At 32.8% G+C, this 14,973-nt stretch overlaps 1 protein-coding gene across 1 annotated transcript; it reads right to left on the bottom strand.

Annotated features, from left to right (window-relative positions):
- Window positions 1-420: 420 nt before the first annotated feature.
- On the bottom strand, window positions 421-14,973 carry LOC114166137 (cytochrome P450 83B1-like). The gene is made up of 2 exons (XM_028050807.1): window positions 14,045-14,973; window positions 421-1,162 (listed from the first exon to the last, which is right to left on the bottom strand). Exons 1-2 carry the CDS (start codon window positions 14,930-14,932, stop codon window positions 548-550), a joined length of 1,503 nt encoding a protein of 500 aa, XP_027906608.1. The 5' UTR covers window positions 14,933-14,973; the 3' UTR covers window positions 421-547.

Below are 14,973 nucleotides of genomic sequence, written 5' to 3'. Positions count from 1 at the left end.
AAAACTATATATAACTTGTTTTATGGTTTATAATCACGTTTATATAATTTTAATTAATTTTAGGTAATATGTAACTATATTTTATTATTTTTTAAAATTAAAAAAAAAACTATTGTTTTATAAGAACCATAAATATTATTAAATATTTGTGAGTAGTTTGATAGGATTTATAAAAACTCACACAATAGGTCCAATAAATGTTCTATTAATATATATATATATATATATATATATATATATTAAAAGATAAATTTTCATTTAATTTATTTTTACAAAACTTACCTTCACTATATAATAATGTGGTATGTAATATTTATGTGGAATCTCAATGATTCTAGTAACTTATTAAAGTATATGAGTATATCTTAATATATCTTTCATAAGGATACGAAGATCATCAAGAATTATACAATATCTGTTTATAGAGGTATTCATCAAAAACTACAGTTTACACATTAAAACCACATCAAGGTTCTTACAATAACTTAAACCAAAGTAAAAGATGATACAATTCTAATTATGTTTGTGACACGTTCTTGCAACAAAGTTATGTAATGATCCTAGTCTTGGCACAAAGACAAAGATGATTCTTCTTGTGTTGGGTAAGTCCTGGAAAGACTTCAAGATCAATGTCTTCCCTTACCATCCCTAGAGGCAATTCCCAATCAAAGGAATGAAGAAGATTAGCAATCACAAGTTCTAATGTCACAATAGACATAGCTATACCAGGGCAAATTCTACGACCTGATCCAAAAGGAATCAGTTCAAAATCTTGTCCATAAAAATCTATATCACTGTCTAAGAATCTTTCAGGACAAAACTGCTGAGGGTTTTTCCAAGCTTCAGGATCTCTTTGAATAGCCCAAACATTCACAAACACAATTGTTTTAGCTGGAATTGGGTAGCCATTGATAACACAGTCTTTTGTTGATTCTCTTGGTATAAGTAATGGGCCTGGTGGGTGCAATCTCAGTGTCTCTTTTATCGTAGCCTTCAAGTAGGAAAGTTTTTTAGTGTCATCTTCATCCAAGAAATCTTTTTTACCTCCCACGTTTCTGATTTCCTCTTGAACTTTCTTCATTACTCTTGGGTTTTTTACAAGGGCAGTCATAATCCAAACTAATGTGGCTGCAGTGGTATCTGTTCCTGCTGCAAGTATGTTCTGAAAGGAAAATCAGTAGTTAAATACTAGTGGAAGAAGGTGAAAAATCTTTTTTCAAGATATAATTCTACATCTGTTGTAAAAATCACAAATTTCTAATGGTTTGGTTCTCAGTTTTTTATCAGCAATGAAAAGGTATTTCACTAAGCAAAGAAAAGATGTTTGATTAAAAGGATACAAGTTGTACCTTAAAAGACATATTACAAATCATTCTTAACCAATGTCTCTATCATATCCTACAATCTTTACCCTTGAGCAATGATTACACACTTTGTACTGCTAGGTAGCATCTACACACCAAACCAAAGTAGTTTACTATTAAGTATCAATATCAAATATTGGTATATTGTTTGCTTTAGCAAATACTAAACCCACAAAGGCACAATTACAGATGCTTAACTACAAGCAATTTTACTTCTAAGTAGTAGTTGCTCAAAAGAGTTTACTGCTAAATGTCAGCATTAGGTACATACCAAAATCCACACCCCAACAGAGTACAACATCTTAAATAAACTCTTAAAATATAGGATTTTTTGTATTTGGGGTTGGTTTAAAGTGGAAATTGTAAATCTGGGTTAGTTTTTTTTTTTGTAAAATAGTGTGAAGTCATCAAAGAGTCAGAACGACTTTACAGGTGAAATCGTCATGATATAGGTCAATTTTCTTTTTTTTTTTTTGAAAAAAAAAAGTCATCATGAGTCATGAAGGTTTTAGTGTATAAAAAATTGAAGTCATAATAAGTCCTAACGACTTCACTTTTCTAATACACTGAAATCGTTATGACTCATGACGACTTTGTTTTTTTTTTTAATAAAAAAAAACCTGGCATGTATCATGATGACTTCAGCTTTGATGTCGTCTGCAATCCTTATGACTTCACCCTATTTTACAAAAAAAGAGAGTCAAACGAACCATTTTTACAAATTCAACTTCAAACCAACCTTGAAATACAAAAAAAACCTAAAATATTACATCTTATAACTAGGGGCCCTCATATATATATATATATATATATATATATATATATATAAAAGTTGTACTAGTCCCATTTGCTAAGCCTAAGGCAAACGAAACTTCAAGTTTCAATTTGTTGGAGTGAATGAAAATTTCGATTGAATCTTAACTTGATAACTGGATATGAATCTAATTGAATGTTATTAAGGTTTAATTCGTATAAATCAATTTAGGGCATTTGATTAAACCAATTAATTGTCTAACTTGAATTTAACTTTTAGAGAACTATGATTTTCAAATTATTTGGTTTTTGCATTTGTGGATTCATCTATCTTGATTATTATTGATTTCAACTTTTCTATATAGCTTTGTTTATTCATTCACTTTGAGTATTATTAAGAGCAAATGCAAACCTACTTTAGCATATTGTACTTAATTTCCTTTAGTTGTAGCTAAGTATTATTTGGACAATAAGGTCAATAGTTTTATGGAGCAAGGTGGACAACAAAAGACTCAAAACAATAAGTATGAATTAGGAATAAGGAGAACAAATGGGGTTAAAGACTATATATAGGAAAGTTCAATTTCACTATGCAATTACTAGCGTGCTCATGCAAGGTACATGCCTAAGAATAATACTTGGTTTGGGGATCATAATGTTCATGTTCTGATAATGAGGTTATCAAGAACTTAATAACATATTAGATATGATTAAAGGTTAACCTGGTAGGGGTTGCTAACACTAAAAATGTTATATAGAGATTGAGTCAGGTGTTGTGAGCATTACACCTTGGTAGATCACTCTTTATCCCTAAATGTGTATTAAAATGAATTCATAGAATAGTAAATAATTACAAATTGATTTTCATTTTAACTAATGTGGTTTGAATGGTTTCTCTTATAAGTTAGAGAATATAGTTGCAAGTTTTGTTTAAAGGAATACTGGTGTGAAAAATGATTTAAAGTCATCAATTAACATTATTTATAAAATCACAACTATAAAAAAATACGGTGGTTATTTTATAATTAATGAGACGTTATTAATGATAGTTACCTCAAAACTATCACAAAAAAGTCAAATTTCAGAGTTTTAGCAACAGTTACAAGGAGAAACTATCGTTAAAAGTTAGAAGGGAGATTGATTATGGTTCAAATTGAACCATCTGCAAAAGTGTGAGCATCAGAATTTTAAAGATGGTTACATGCAAGAACCATCGTTAAATGCTTTTCCTCTTTAGAAAAATGGTCAAACCTTTCACTTCCTTGTGTTGCGCTCATTTTTTCCTCTTAAACCCTTTTGTTTTTTTCTCTAACCATTGTCACCTCCTGATGTTGTTATCATCACCCTATTGTAGTTTTGTCACTCATTTTGTCGTCGTCGGTCATTTAGCTTTGCCACCAGTCTTGTTTCGTATAGAAGGATATGGAGAGCTACACATTCTGAATTTAAACACCCTATTGTTTCTCCATCTAAAAGAGTTTGTCTAAAGCTTTTCGATGGTGTCAAGAATCAAGATAGGAGTTGTGTTATAGGGTGAAATGGGTAAGTTGGACTATATTGGCACAACTATTCCCGGCTTTGAGAAAGTTTAGGCTTTTACGTTGGATTAATTTGATATTTTGAAAGTTGTTTTATGTTTTAATACCAAAGTGTCTCAAAACTATATAACAAAATTTATTGGGGGTGAAGTAACAATACTTCCATATACATTCTAACCTTAGTGTGTGAGAGGATATATGAGAGAATTAAGTGAGCTTATCAATTTTAAGGCCTTAAGATCATGTTTGATAGAGAATTTGAGTGGTGACTCATGTTATATCCTGGTTATATAAAATGTATGCATGTTTTGTATAATTTTGTTTGAGTTTTATATAGGAAGTAACATATTGTAAGTGCTTTATTTACATAATTTAGCTTATTAATAAAAAAAATATATACATAAAGTAAAATCATGGTTTCATAATTACAAAACTTTATGTGTGCATTTTCCTCTCAAGTTAAATCTTCAAATTGTAAAAGTCAATTGTGAGGTAACAAATAATTGCAACATTACTTGTATAAGTAACCTTTATGGTAAAGCTAAGAAAGATATAATGAACATGTTAGCTTGATACATTCTTTCATTTTTATGTTTCTCACTACAAGAATGTTACTGTTCAGCTTCCAAAAATGGTGTTGGTCATAATAGGGACGCAAAAGGGTGTGGGCTAAACCTACGCACAGCCCACTCTACACATATTTAAGTGTATTTATAAAAAAAAATAACTATAAATTGATTTTATCGTCAGCTTGTCCGACATATAATTGAAAAATTCAAGTGTCGGATGCATAGTCATTCAATTATTGGCGTCGACTGGCCCACGCATATATCACTTAATTAAAAGAAAAAAAAAATATTTAATTAGGTTATGTTTCGCAATCACGTTTCCCCGTTTCCCAATTTCATTTTGGCTCCATTTTGTTCATAGCCTTTTGCTCCCTTTTTCTGCGACACAACAAGTGCCATATTCATTGCATCCGATTTTTGAATGTTTTGCGTCTCATTTCTACAGAAAGTGTGAGTTCAGGGTTTGGAATTGGTTAAGCGAAATCAGGGGTTTCTGTGAAGTGCGAGTTCGTTCAACCAATCTGCCACGAGTGCGAGAGAAGCTTCAATGCCGACGAGTAAGTGAGTAAGTGAGCAAGAAATTCGTTCCCCCTTTCTCTACAACGAACTTCAATAGCAAAAGTGAGCTTTCAACGAGCCACATTTCCTTCCCCCTTTCTCCGCGAGCCACATTATGATGAAGACTTGGATGATCAGCTTGTTCCTTGAGGATGGTACATTTTTTTTTTCAAATTGTGTATACATTTTCTAAAAAGTTACTTTCTTAATTATATTATAGGATACTCACAAAGTTACTTTAGAGATTAATCTCTTACATTTTATTTTTTTCATTTTTCAAGTTTTAGTTGTATCATTCTCTCTTCCATTATAGATTGTGGCTTAGAGGTGGCTGGTACTAGGTTCTACTGCCAATAACTAGTATACGCTAAGTAGTATAGGCTAACTAGGAAAACTAAGAGTGAAATGCTAGTGTAATTTGATCTTAGACTCTAGGATTTTTGTGTGACTTTAATTTGATCTAATTAAAGTCATAATGAAATTTTATATTTGGAATTTTAGTTGTAAATGAAAGAAATCATATGCTGAATTGTAGAATTGATTAGATTGCTTGAAATCTATCTAGATGGGTATTGGATGCAGGTTCAAGTATCATATGTAGCTTCTAAGATGTACTTGGAAACAAATTGTTCATTTCAAATTATGCAGCCATTTGTGTAGGCTTAGCCGATGCTTGACCGATGCTAACTATTAAAATTCTAATTGTTTGCGTCGGTTAGGCCCATAAAAAGAACCATTGATAGATCTTCGTTCCAGTCATGCATGGGCTTGGCCTACGCATAGGGAATTACATCAACTGTTTGTTGGCTTAGCCCACGCATAGCCCACACAAATGCGTTGAATCTTACGTCGCCTTGACCGACAAAACTATTTAAATTTCTTCACCATTTCAGTTGTTTGTGGGCTTGACCCACACATGCGATATTATTATTATATTTCGTATTCATTTTCGTCAGTTTAGTCGACGATAAAAAGGCTACAACCATGCATCCCCATTTAGCCGACGCAAACGAGTTTTGCATTCAAGAAATGGACGTTAATCACATTGTTGTCGCTAGACCGACACCATCATTATTTTATCGTGGGCTTTTCACACTTTGTGTAGGTTATTGGCCGACGAAAAAATTATGTAGTGTCTATTTAACAACTCTAAATACTATTATTTAAGAATCTCCTCTTTAAAAAATTATATACTCACATTCATCATTTTCTCGTATTTCCACTCTACAACCCTTTTAAATAATAAAATATTAGATTTAACTAATAAAAATAAATATAAACAATTTTAAAATAAAATAATAATTTTTAAAATTGTTAAATAAAAGTATAAAAAAGCAAGAACGTCAACCTAACATGACTCTTATATCTTCAATAATCTGCACTTTATCATTACGAGAAAATGAGTATTTAATATCGATTTTGTTGACAATCAACACTAAATATATGTTTGTGTCAACTTTATATTATACGTGTATGCAACACTAAAATTATGATGTTAATTAGTTAGTATCAATTTTTAAAGTCGACCCTAAGTAGCATTGGCAAAGCTGAAACTAATTCTTCACCAATTTGCAAATTACATTTTTAATTAAAACAATTAAGTGTCAAATTGGATATTTTTATTGTTTTTATTATTTTTAATATTTATATAATTTGTGTCGGCTTGGCTAATACCAATAACAATAACTTTAAAGGAAATTATATAGTACCTCCATGTTCAAATAATATTATGAGTTAAAAGATTTATCATCTTTGAAGTTTTTAGATTAAAAATAATCTATAATACATATTTAATGTGAATAATGCATATAAATTTAAAATATATAACTTAGTTTCGACTTAACAAATTAACTTAAATAAATATAAATATTAAAAATAAATAAGGTTAGTATATGTTAAGTCAATATTAATCTTATTTATTTTTAATATTTATTTTATTTTTTTAGTGATTATTTAATAAATGTTAAATAAATAAAAAAAATAAAAAATAAATAAGGTTAACGTACGTTAAATTAAAACCATCTTAACAATAATATAATTTACACGTGGGAACTAAATTTATGTATGTTTGTTTTAGTGAATGGATGATTTTCAAAATGCAAAACTTCCTTAAGTTTTGATAATAATCTTCTCTCGATTAGGTCACACGTTTGATTTTTAAAAAGTCAACGTAGTGTTATTTTTGGAAGTTTTTGCAATTAAAATAAATTTATATTCCTATTTGGACTTCTCCTACTCCAGAATAATTAAGATGAATCAATATCCACTAAATGTGAAGTTACACATGATACATATACACCTTGTAGGGGCCGAGATACTCAATTAATGTACTGTTCTTGGAGGCTTTCATCATCTTAATTAATGTTGAATTTGCTTTGTTTGAAAAAATATTAGCTATTATATCACTGCAACATGAAGCAGCTACAACAACATTTCCTTAACTACATCTATTAAAAATGTTATTATAGTAATGCTATAGTTACATTTCTTAAAAATGTAATTATGAAGAATATTAACATTAATATTGTGACATTTTAAAATATGTTACCGTAGATCATTACACTTTTTACTGCTTTTAGTAACATTTTCTTTAACATGATTATTAAAAATGTTACTATAGATACTTTTATAAATTATAATAATTTTTTTAAATACATTTCATTCTAAATTATATTAAGTTATATTTTAAATAAAAGTTATTATAAATTATTAATTTATATTAATAATTACATGATAATATTTTCAAATAAATATTACTATTAATAAAACTAATTTATTATATTATCTTTTTAATAAATGTTATTAAATACTACTACATTTATTGTATTTTGTAACAGTGGCTACACAATTTAAAATGTTACCAATTCTATTAATTTATAACACTTTCAATATTTATAGGAGGTAAATAGATGTAATTTACGAAGATACTTTTTTCTCCCTTCCAAAATTTCTCACCCATTAAAATTTTTCTCTCAAATGAAAACCTACTCTCAAAACTTGATCCGAATTAAAAATTTTAGGAAAACGATTGGAAGACTACAATTTTTTTATCACTTTTCTTATTACTTAACGTGGTATTACGTTTTTTATTTTAAATTTGTTTCTCAATGTACCTTCTAGTAGTCCAGTCTTGTAGAGAGAATGTAAAACTATCACACGCGCGTGGAGAAAATTCACATTCACTTATCTCATTCTTCTAAACAGAAGTGTTGTTCCATTCAAATTCACATTCACTTATTTCATTCTTCTAAACAGAAGTGTTGTTCCGTTCTCATGTGAACTTGAAGCTTCCATTCTTGGACTCAAAATTACCCGATCTCTACCCTGTTTGTGGAGGTTCTCATTTTCGAACCCAATCCTTTGTTGCCATTTTCGAACCCTAATCTCATTCCATTGCACCCAAGAAGGCACCCATCAGATGTGTGCATTTGGGGAGGTTTTATTTTGCATTCTTCCTAACTTTTCATCAACAACCCACGAAGTTCCCCTCTCGTATGAACTCTGCAACCCATAACCTTAAAATTTTGAAAACAACTCCTTCATATTGGTGTCAAGTTTGTAATCCCTAACCGAAGGCTTTAGCTGTTCATGTTTTTCATGGTTCCTGACCAGAGATTTGGGGAAAAACTTGGCTATCATATTTTTGAACTTAACTTGCAGCTGAAGAACAATCAACTTATAATTCATGAAAGAGTTTTTGTACAAAATAAAATTGTCAGATTTCCATATTGTATCAGGAAAAACAATTCCCTCCCTAACTATAGTGGTGGACTCCACCTGTGCACACCACTACCAGAGCCTATCCCCCTTGGGTTCACAAGGTATAGGTGCATTTAGGAAAAAACTTGGCTAATACACTTTTGAACTTAACTTGCAACTGAAGAACAATTAACTTGTAACCCACAAAGTAATTTTTGCACAAAATAAAATTGTGAGATTTCCATATTACATCAGGAAACACAATTCCCTCCCTAACTAAAGTGGTGGACCCCACCTGTTCACACCACTACTAGAGATCATCCCACTTGGGTCCACAAGGTATGTGCATTTGGGGAAAAATTTGGCTGATACATTTTTAAACTTAACTTGCAGTTGAAGAACAATTAACTTGTAACCCACGAAGGAATTTTTGTACAAAATAAAATTGTCAGATTTCCATATTGCATCAGAAAACACAATTCCCTCCCTAACTAAAGTGGTGGACCCCACCTGTGCACACCACTACTAGAGCTCATCCCACTTAGGTCCACAAGGTATAGGTGCATTTGGGGAAAAATTTGGCTGATACATTTTTAAACTTAACTTGTAGCTGAAGAACAATTAACTTGTAACCACTAGTGCAAAATTTCCTTTTTACCTCGCCTTATATACCTCGGTTGGCCAGGAACCGAAGCATATAATGGCGCGGTGGCATTTCTGCAATTCCAGCCAAGTTTTATGCCTCGATTCGCCCAAAATCGGTGCCAAAGAGAACTATATGCCTCAGTCCAACAAGACCCGAAGCCAAAATTGACTGCATTTTTGTAAAAGTGAACTAGCAGTTAGGTGTTTGGCCTCAGTCCAACAAGACCCGGTGCCAAAAAGGGGTATATGGCTTCAGTTGTTAAAGGAACTGAAGCAATAGGGTTTATTTAGGGTTTCAATTTTGCGAACCCCCTTCTTCTTCCCTGCGCCTCTGCTACTTTTTCCTCTCTCTCTCTCCCCGCTGCTGCCACTAGAGTCTCCGACCACCTCCGACCACCTCCGACCATTGCAACCACGCGAAGGCGAAGGAGAATGTGAACCCTCTTTGTGTTGCACCTCCCGTCACCGTCGCATCACTCTTTCGTCTCTCCCTGCCACCGTCGCTGCCATCACCTTCCTCCGTCACTACCACCACGATCCTCCGACCACCGTCACGGCGTCGCCTTCGCTAGTGCTGCACCTCCATTTTAGTGTTTCCACCGGATCTCAGCCTTCCGTTCACCAAACTTTGTTCGCCGATTACAAACCCTCCACTTCATTCCTCTTTCCCGGTCAGGTACACTTTCTCAAAACTGCGTCATTTCCGATTCCCAATTATGCTCTGAAAACGTATACACGACGGTTTGGATGTAATGTTTCTATAATTTCAGGGTGCTCAAGCTGTTGGAATGGGGAAGGAAGCCCAGAATGTGCTTGTTGCTGCCCTTTTGTTCAGTAAGGCCAATGACATATTGGGGTACTCACAAGTTTAACTCTTAAATTTATTTTTGTATTTTTTTGTGTGTGATTCATTTGGTGTGCTTTTTGCATTCAGGTTTGATCTTCTTGATATATGCATCAACGGGCCAAAAGAAAAGCTAGATTCGACTGTTATTAGCCAGGTATGGACTTCAGTCTCTTTGTTAAACTGTTATGTGTACAGTATAAAGTGGCTATCTAGGCTGTGTTTGGATTGACAAAACAAAGGAAAATAGTGTAGAATAGAACGATATTAGTTTCCACTGTTTAGATTGCTTAGTATATAATGGAATCGATTTGATCGGAACCTTATGAAGTTCATATTTCATTCCTTCCAATCTCCCAATTTTGGAGACAGAGGATGGAATGATTACTAATTTCATCATACATTGAGTTCGTTATTGTACCATTCACTTCACAAATAATTAAATTTTTCTATGTTCTAATATAAAGTATCCAAACAATGGTACAATAATTGCATTCAATTCCCCTGCCCCCCTTCTCATGGTCACTAACAGATATTAAAAATAGTTCAATAATGTTGTAGTGAATTTTCATTTAACTTAGAATAACCTTTAATTTATGTTGTGTACTAATTATTTATTGGTTAAGGTACTCTTCCTTCTATTAGGAAAGAATATTTGGACTGCTACTTCTTGAAAAATAAAAAAAAGGTGTGCATATATTCTATGTGCGTAAATGGTATATAAAAATAGTGTACTGGAAATTTTCATCCTGTTTATGAATTGTTCAATGATTAATCTAATAAGTATAGATATTTTAAATTCTGAAGATGATTCCAAATATTAGAACTTTGGTGAATAAGCTTATATTTTGTTCTGGTTTGTGCTGTTCTGTGAAAAATATGCAGATTTAAATGTGGGAATCACAATAAAACAAAACATTTATTTAAAAAAAAACAGCAAAATAGGTCTTGATTCTTACCATAACTGAGGCCAAAGGTCTTGCGAATTTTTTTAAAAAAAATATTGAACACCTATGGCTTCGGTTCTCCCAGACCCGAGGCAGAAAAGAGACTTTATGGCCTCGGGTGATAACCGAGGCCAAAAGGGGATGCCTTTTGGCCTCGCCCCAATATGCAAGCAGAATCACGAAAATAACTGCGGCCGAAAGCCCTCACTGCACTGGTGAACCCACGAAGGAATTTTTGCACAAAATAAAATTGTTAGATTTCCATATTGCATCAAAAAACACAATTCCCTCCTTAACTAAAGTGGTGGACTCCACCTAGGAACACCACTACCAGAGCCTATCCCAGTAGCATGTGTTGTGAAACATGTTAAGAACTTAGTTGTATTCAATAATGTAGTATCCAAACACTGCTAATATATGTGTGCAAAAAGTATTGTATGGGTGACGAATTAATTTTTCTTTAGTTGCATGTTAACTTGACATCTCCGAACTAAATAATTCAAAAATTGTCTTTTCCACAAAGTCCTTGTTTCTTAAGTAGTTCATTGTCATTATGTTAGAAGTTAATTTCAAATATCTATTAGGGAGGGAATTGAGTTTCCTCTTGCACTTTCCAAGTGTGTCAATTTTTATTTTTGTGCAAACACTCTTCCGTGGGTTACAAGTTAATTGCTCTTCAGTTACAAGTTAAGTTTAAAAATGTGACAGCCAAGTTTTTCCCCGAATTGCACCTACACCTTGGGGTCTGGTAATGGTGTGCACAAGTGGGATCCACCACTATAGTTAGTAATGGAATGTGTTTCCTGATGCAGTCTGGAAATCTAGAAAATTTATGTTGTGCAAAAACTCCTTCGTGGGTTACAAGTTTATTGCTCTTTAGTTGCAAGTTAAATTTAAAATTGTACCACATAAATTTTTCCCCAAATGTGCCAAACCTTATGGACCCAAGTGGGATGGGCTCTAGTAGTGGTGTGCACACTTGGGGTCCACCACTTTAGTTAGGGGGGAATTATGTTTCCTAATGTAATATGGAAATCTAACAATTTTATTTTGTACGAAAAATCCTTCGTGGGTTACAAGTTAACTACTCTTTAGTTGCAAGTTAAGTTTAAGAATGTGTCAGCCAAGTTTTTTCCCAAATGCACCTATTCCTTGTGGACCCAAGTGGGATGAACTCTGGTAATGGTGTGCAGAGGTAAGGTCCACCACTTTAGTTAGGGAAGGAATTGTGTTTCCTGATGCAATAAGTAAAACTGACTATTTTATTTTGTGCAAAAACTCCTTCATAGGTTACAAGTTAATTGTTCTTCAGTTGCAAGTTAAGTTTAAAAATGTGTCAGCTAAGTTTTTCCCCAGATCTCTGACCAGGAACAAGTAACACCACGTTGAGAGAGAAGATGCAAGGAGAAGACCCAATTTCTATTGAGGAAGAAGACGAATAACACCCTTCGTCACCAAAAATCTCCCAATGTCATGTGAGAACCCCAAAAAAATATGAACACCTAAAGTCTTCGGTTAGGGATTGCAAACTTGACACTAATATGAAGGGGTTATTTTTGAAACTTTGAGGTTATGGGTTGTAGACTTCAAACAGAAGGGAACTTCATGGGTTGTCAACGAAAAGTTAAGGAGAAAACAAAATAAAACCTCCCTAAACATACACATTTGCTGGGTGTCTTCGTGGGTGCAATGAAATAGGATAAGGGTTCCAAAATGGCAGCAAAGGATTGAGATCGAATCTGGGAGCTTCCACAAACGGGATAGAGATTGGGTAATTTTGAGTCCAAAAATGGAAATTTCAAGAAACAACAATGAGAAATTTTCACATGAAAAGGAAAAATTGGTTTTGTTTGGAAGAATGGAGGTAAGTGGATGTGAATTTTTCCCACCACGCGCGTCTGACAGTTTTACATCTCCTTTACCATACTTTACCTAAAAAAGTACTGCCACGTTAGATAGTAAAAAGAGTGATAAAAAATAGGAGTCATCCAATCATTTTCCAAAATTTTAAACCTATGTAGTTCGTCACTGAATCAAAATCCTCCCCCAAAACTTTACCCAAAATAAAGTTTTGCTGAGGGTGTGGAAGTTGTCAGCGGAGAATTCCGGCAAGGGAGGTTAGAAAGATTGCATTCTTCAGACCGTATGGTCTTCTCCAACAGGTTAGGTTTCATTCCATCACATTCGTCCCTTTTCGTCTCTACCTTGGAATTAATGTATATTTCCTCCTCTTTCATTAGTTTTGGAGCTAGTTACTTAATGTAAATAACTAATCGTTTACTTAATGCAACATCTTTTTTATTTTGATAAAATATTTAATAGATTTTCTATTTTACCCTTTTCCTTTCTGCATCATACTAAATTATATCTTTAAACTTGTTAAAATTAGGTGAAGGGTGAAAGTATAAATGGTTAATGCCAGTTAAATGAAACAAAAGAATTTCATCTAATCATGGAATTAATTAATTTTTGGATTCTGTAGTACATTTATTGCAAGTGCTACATGTATTCTTGAGAGTTGTCTTTTTCTTTTCCTTCTTTGAATCTGTTCTTCTGTAAGGTCAGTAAATCCTTAGTCATTCTGCTATATTTTCTTAGTAACGTTTTTATCATGTAGTCTTTTTCATTAAGAAAAAAGTTACTAAAAGTTTTTTTTTTTATAATGTTACTTTTTTATAAAAAAATGTTATTATAAAATTTCGGTAAGATTTAAAAAATGTAACTATAAAATTTCAATAACATTTTAAATATTACACTTTTATTAAAAAATTATCACTTAAAATTTTTAGTAACATTTATATAAATGTCTCTATTCATATGTGTAAATGTTACTAAATTTTATTAGTAACATTTTTCATGTTTTAGGAACATTTTTTAATGTAATTGTATATTATATATCTAATAGTGTATACCCATATGAGAACATGTTTTAAAAAAACAGGAACATTTTCCTGTTTTAGTTTTTCTTAATAGTGTAGTTTTGATTTATTGGCATGAACTTTGATCTACTCTCCTTATGTGTTTTTATTCAAATCTTGAACTGATCATTTATCTGAGCAAATAATTAATTAATTAATTAGCTAAAAAAGGTAATAAATTAAAGAAGATAGGAATTAATATAGCATACCATGAGGACCCCTTTGATGTGATCAAAAGTGATATCAATAGGAAGCGAACGATCATTCTTGAGTTGAAGCAAGACATCAACCATATCCTTTTCTTCTGCATATTCTCTATTCGGATCCATGTGTTCATCAATCACATCTTGGTAGAACCTATCGAACTCACTGAAATTTCGTTCAAGACGAGCATGCAATCCTCTGAGTTTATCAACCCAACCCATCAATGGAATATAATCAGAAACAAAGAAGGTACCCATCATAGCCTGAAGCTCATTCAGCAACACATGGAACCTACTCTTTTCACTTCCTTCATCCTCGTACCTTCTCCCAAAACCAATTCTACAAACCATAGTGCTTGCGAAAGAAAGTAACAGTTCACTCAAATTCGTAACACCCGAAGAAGATGCATGCCCACATATTTTTTCGATCATTTGCTTCACCTCAAACTTTCTTATGTAGGAAAAGGTAGACACACGCTTGGAGCTGAAGAGATGAACAACACAAATTTTTCTGATTTCTCTCCAATTTTCACTGTATGAGGAGAATGCAACCTCTGACCCATTGTAGGAGAGTTTCTGCTGGCCACGTAGTTTAGGTCTTCCACTGAACTCCAGGTCATGGTTTTTGAGTACCTCTTTGGCTAGTTTAGGTGAGGAAATTACAATGGCTGCTCTTAACCCTAATTGAAGGGAGAAAATTGGTCCATATTTCTTTGAGAGTTGCCATAACTGCAGATAAAGAATGGAGTTATCTAACTGATGCAAGTTTCCTATGATTGGAATGCGTTTAGGACCAGGAGGGGTGGGTGAGTTCTTGAAGGTTCTGAGATTATGGATGAAGAACAAGAAAAGCACGGTGAGAATAACAAGACAGAGAAAAAGTGGTGACAGCATTGTGAAAAGATCAGGTGTAGATCTTATCTTCAATATGTGGA

The sequence above is a fragment of the Vigna unguiculata genome, chromosome 10 (assembly GCF_004118075.2).
Source record: "Vigna unguiculata cultivar IT97K-499-35 chromosome 10, ASM411807v1, whole genome shotgun sequence".
Lineage (NCBI taxonomy): Eukaryota > Viridiplantae > Streptophyta > Magnoliopsida > Fabales > Fabaceae > Vigna > Vigna unguiculata.
The sequence above is the reverse complement of the archived record's forward strand: the minus strand, read 5'-3'. Positions and strand labels throughout refer to the sequence as shown.